At 35.4% G+C, this 5,060-nt stretch overlaps 1 protein-coding gene across 1 annotated transcript in view; it reads left to right on the top strand.

Moving 5' to 3' along the window:
• Window positions 1-5,060, top strand: part of MYCBP2 (MYC binding protein 2) — a 280,943-nt gene that overhangs the window by 160,557 nt on the left and 115,326 nt on the right. The window contains exons 38-40 of the mRNA XM_007466789.1: window positions 375-517; window positions 1,972-2,072; window positions 2,757-2,975. Of these exons, the coding sequence (XP_007466851.1) occupies window positions 375-517; window positions 1,972-2,072; window positions 2,757-2,975 (463 nt within the window). The remainder of the gene's footprint in view (window positions 1-374; window positions 518-1,971; window positions 2,073-2,756; window positions 2,976-5,060) is intronic.

The following is a 5,060-nucleotide window of genomic DNA, read 5'->3' as shown; positions in this document are numbered from 1 at the left end:
TTCTATTCGCACACACTCTTTCTCCTTTCATTCCGGTTCAAGGAACTCACCCATCTTGTTCCCGTCTGAACCTTTATCTTAATGTTCTTTTTGCCTGAATACTCTTCTCTCAGCTCAGATCTTTTTTAACACAATTCAGGCCTTTGTTTAAATAGCAGTTCCATCATGATCTTATTTAAAATAACTTTGTGCCCTTGTCTGGCTCTATTTTTCTTTGAAGCCCTATTACTCCTTAAAACTATATAGCTCTATATTTACTTTTTTTAACTGTAACTTTTTTAACTTAAATGAGCTGTGATCCAGATATGATTCCTGGAGTTAGATCGTGTTTTACCCACCATGTAAGATGATCTCATGTGTTACTCATGTTGTAGGAGTGAATTCGATGGAGATTTACAATCTCAACTTCTGAGCAAAGCCAATGAAGAAGATAAAAACTGTAGCAGAGCTCTCTCTGTGGTAAGCACTGTTGTTCGAGCTGCAAAAGACCTCTTGCACAGAGCTCTTGCCGTGGATGGTAAGACTTCTCTTTTACTTCCTTAATAGTCATATTTTAGATTCTTTATTCCCCAGCTTATGCACAGAGCTACTGAAGAAGAACCATCTTGTAGAATCCCAGAGGGTTTTATTCATTACAGATCTACACATATATGTACCTTAATTTGGGATCAGCCATGCTCCATACACCGATGCAGAATTTTTTGGAATGTTCAGAAGTAATGATTTTACACTGTAGTTTTCTTAGTTAGCCCATTAAGAGAAAAACTCTTGGTTAAACTGAGTCTTTGCTTCTTTCAGTAGTCAAAAAAACATTTTGTGTTCTCCTTTAGACCTGTTTTTCTTTCTCTGTGTTCTATCTCTAGCAGTAGTATCACCATTCATTCAAAGGTCTGGGTAATCCCAAACATCTCCGCAGATTCACCTGTCTCATTTGAGTTCTGTAAATTCTTCCACTGGAAGCGCTCCAGTTTGTATTCTCCTCTCTATCTGTTCTCCCATAGTTCAAGTTGCCGTGGTTCAAGCACATGTCCTCTTTTTCATGGGTTGATAACATCCTAATAATCTCCCTGCCACCTTTCCCCCACTCCCCATCTAGTTATCTAGTCATCTTCCACACCGGCAGCAGAGTTACATTTACAGAAACATTACTGTTAGCTATAACATTTGTTCCTAAATGTAGTTGCACATCAGAATCACCTGAGAAGCTTGCTGAAAATAAAGAATATTTGGTCCATCCAAACTAGGGATTTAGGCTGAACTAAGAAACTATTGCCCAGCCTACTCTGATGCAACAGCAGATCTAGAAACAAGTATTTGGAAATAATTGGCCTTCAATATAAGGGTCTTCATAACGTAGATTCAACTTATCTTCCCAGCACCATGTTCATGGAGAAATAATTAAAATGTCCATCAGCAAAGTGCTTTTCCCTTGGAAAAAATAGAAGGCAATATAGCTAATAACAGCAAACATTTTTGGAGTACTTAATATGTGCAGGCATTGTTCTAAGCATTTTACATGTATTAACTCACTGAATCATCACAACATCCAGTGAGGGAAGTATTGTTATCCTGTTTTACCGATGAGTAACCTGCACACAAAGATTACGTAGTTTGCCTAATGACAGAAATATAGCTATGTGTTGCACCAAGATTAGTGGTTTAAAATCATGACTGTTACCCTAAGTTCTAATTCTGGCTCTGTGATTTTACAGGTGTATGATTTTGGATAATATACTTAAACACCGTGTGCCTTGGTTTCCACTTCTAAAAGGGGCAATAATAAAAGTACCTTATTGTAAGGATTAATTGAGATAATGTATGTAAAGCCCTTAGAGTAGTGCCAGGTCCTTTATAAGCACTCAATCAATGTCAACTATAATTTTACTCAAGAGACTAGAATACAGGCTTAGTACAGCATATATACATTACAATGAAATTACCTTCTAACTATAGTTTTAATGCCTTTTTTAGCTGATGACATTCCAGAACTGCTTAGCTCTTCCAGTCTGTTTTCCATGCTGCTTCCCCTTATTATAGCCTACATAGGACCAGTAGCTGCTGCTATTCCCAAGGTGTGTGATTTAATTCTCTAACTTTGAATCTTCTTTGTAAATATAATTTTATTTAGACTTTATATCTTTCCTTTAAAAATACTTTAATATTTGAGGCATCTGGGTTACAGGTAACAAGCAGGTAGACATGTAAATGGTAGAAGTTATTAGTTAAATAACTAATTCTCTGATCTTAGTATTGTTTACTGGATTACCGTGCTTACTTATTGGCTTTATGTTTGAAGAACTTGGGAATAGGAAATATATTTTAGAATATGATATGTAAGGAAAGCTTAAGTTCACTGAGATCTTTAAAAGTTATAACGTTGATGCCAAATCTCCATTTTGAATAAAAATAACAATGGGAAAGGATAGGAGTGTTGTAAAATTGTGAAATATTCAAGACATGGAAGAAATTATAAGCTACTGATTCTTTGGCATAATTATATTTGAGTAAAACCTAGTTTACTGCAGGTCCCAAAAAGGCAGAAGGGTTTAAAAATATGGACTAGGCTATATGTAACGTCTAAGATAAATTTAAGATAAGTCTTTCCATAGGACAGATTTCTCTTTGAACGAAAACTTAGCTAGAAGAAACTCTAAATAGAAATTCCGAATAATAAGTATAACCAACAATTATAGTAATTAATCATTTTAAAGCAACTTTCACACTTATCTCATTTAATCATTTTTTTTTTATACTAGGTGGCTGTAGAAGTCTTTGGCCTTGTCCAACAGTTGCTTCCTTCAGTTGCCATTCTGAATCAGAAGTATGCACCCCCTGCATTCAATCCTAATCAGTCAACAGATAGCACCACAGGAAACCAGCCTGAACAAGGCCTCTCTGCCTGTACAACCTCTAATCACTATGCTGTCATAGAGAGCGAGCACCCCTATAAGCCTGCATGTGTGATGCACTACAAGGTGGGCACCAGTTCCTAGGGACAGTTTAAACTTAAAACTTGATTTGATGTTCTATACTGATATCTCAAAGGATACCTGGTCTCTGTTCAGGTATAACTTCTATATGTAAATAAAGAGAATCAGCAGGTGGTTAGACACTGTCAAATACACACCAGGGTTTGAGACAGTCTTTACTGTTAAAGAGTATAGTTTTAGAGGGTTTAGGAAAGTTGTTCTCATACCTTTTTGTAAGTACAGGGCATGTGTAATGCTCAACTGCCAGTTATATATTGTAATAGTGGATATCAGCATTAAAATTTAAAAACCACTTTTTTTGAACTGATATTATTTGTACCACAGCCTGAGCTCTGAAAATTTACATACCCAGTGTAGGATTTAAAATACGATACATAATGTTAAAATGTACCTATAAAACATTTATAAGTATAATGTTGTTATTATAGAGTATCCAAAATCCTATTCCTTGCTTTCTAAATTGTATCACTTAAATTAAGGGAGAGCAAGAAAATTTGTCCACTTCAATTAATTATAAGTTTAAGTTTTATGTGCTTGTAAAATATTCAGCTTTTTATTGTAGAATATGGTAAACGTATGAAAGGTCAGCCTAGTAGAGTTTACCCCTTTTCTCCATCATCCCAGATTCAGCTGTTATCAACTCTTGGTCAGACCTCTTTCATTTATTCCCCACCTTCTTTGTCCCTTTCACATTCATGGATTTTTCATTATGTATCTCAAAATGTAAGGACCTGTAAAAAATAACCATGTTATTATCACACTTAAAAGAACGAATAATTCATTTAGGTTATCAAATGTGCACATTTTAAGCTGTTTGAGTTAGAATCCAAATAAGATTTATACATTGTGATTGGTTATGTCTCTTAAGTCTCTTATAATCTGTTGATCCCCCTCCATCTCTCTCTTTTTTGTTTCCTTGAATTTTATTTAAGAAACTGGATCGTGTGTCTTTTTGATAGGATCCTCTTCAGCTTGACTCCTGAGTCCTTTAGACACACCCCTTGTAGTCATTCATAACATCCTCACTCTCTGGTGTAAGATGTTATAAGATGTTACAGGCTCTGGTATAAAGACGTTATAAGAGCTTACACATTTCCTGCCTCAAATCTGAAACCCACTGTTTTTTTCAAAGTGCCGTGAAATGGTAATGAGTCTTTAAAAGCCAAAATATGGCACTGGGAATGCTCATTTCTCCTGGGTTGTCATTGTTCCTAGATATTTATAGTAGTGTATAGAACTAGTACATACACTCACACATAAACACACACGTATTTATATACACAGGCATATATTATCTGCATATATATTTATGTATGTGGGTGTATTTATGAACAGACACATCTATGTGTATACTTATTTTTTTAAAGATAAAATACCTCATGAGTTTGTACTGATGATACTCATTCAAAATAAGGACCACAGGACGTTACACCTCAATCTCCTTTCTCGAGAACCAAAAGTTCCTGTTCTCGATGGCACTGGGAATGTTAGAATTAGAAAATCACTTAATTATTCATTCACTCTTTGTGTGTTTGTGTGTGTGTGTGTGTGTGTGTGTGTTTGTGTTTTGTCTTTTGGGCATGTTCCCAACTAGGAAGTACAGAGAAATGACCATGTTTTCAAAGTAAGTGGGTGTGGTCAACTACTGTGTTTTAAAGTAAATTGGAATAATCCCTCTCTCTGTGATTATGCCGCTAATTGGATGTACATTTGGCATCATTTATTTTATTTTATTCTAGATTTTTAGGAATTGCTTTTTAAGTTTTGTTTGATAATAGTTCAATTACATAGTTTTAAGTCAAATCTGTAAAACAAAGTGTATTCAAAGAAATCTAGCTTTTATCTCTGTCCCCTCATTCTGTTCTCTTCTTCCCTGTCATATCTTCTTCTCAGGTAACATTTCATATTATTATAATTTTATAGTTTAGCTTTCCATTATTTCTTTTTTTTTTTTTTTTTTTTTTTTGTACGTGGGCCTGTCACTATTGTGGCCTCTCCCATTGCGGAGCACAGGCTCTGGATGCGCAGGCTCAGCGGCCATGGCTCACGGGCCCAGGTGCTCCACGGCAT

Source organism: Lipotes vexillifer, unplaced genomic scaffold, assembly GCF_000442215.2.
Source record: "Lipotes vexillifer unplaced genomic scaffold, Lipotes_vexillifer_v1.1 scaffold19, whole genome shotgun sequence".
Taxonomy (NCBI): domain Eukaryota; kingdom Metazoa; phylum Chordata; class Mammalia; order Artiodactyla; family Lipotidae; genus Lipotes; species Lipotes vexillifer.
This window is presented reverse-complemented; position numbering and strand designations above follow the sequence as displayed.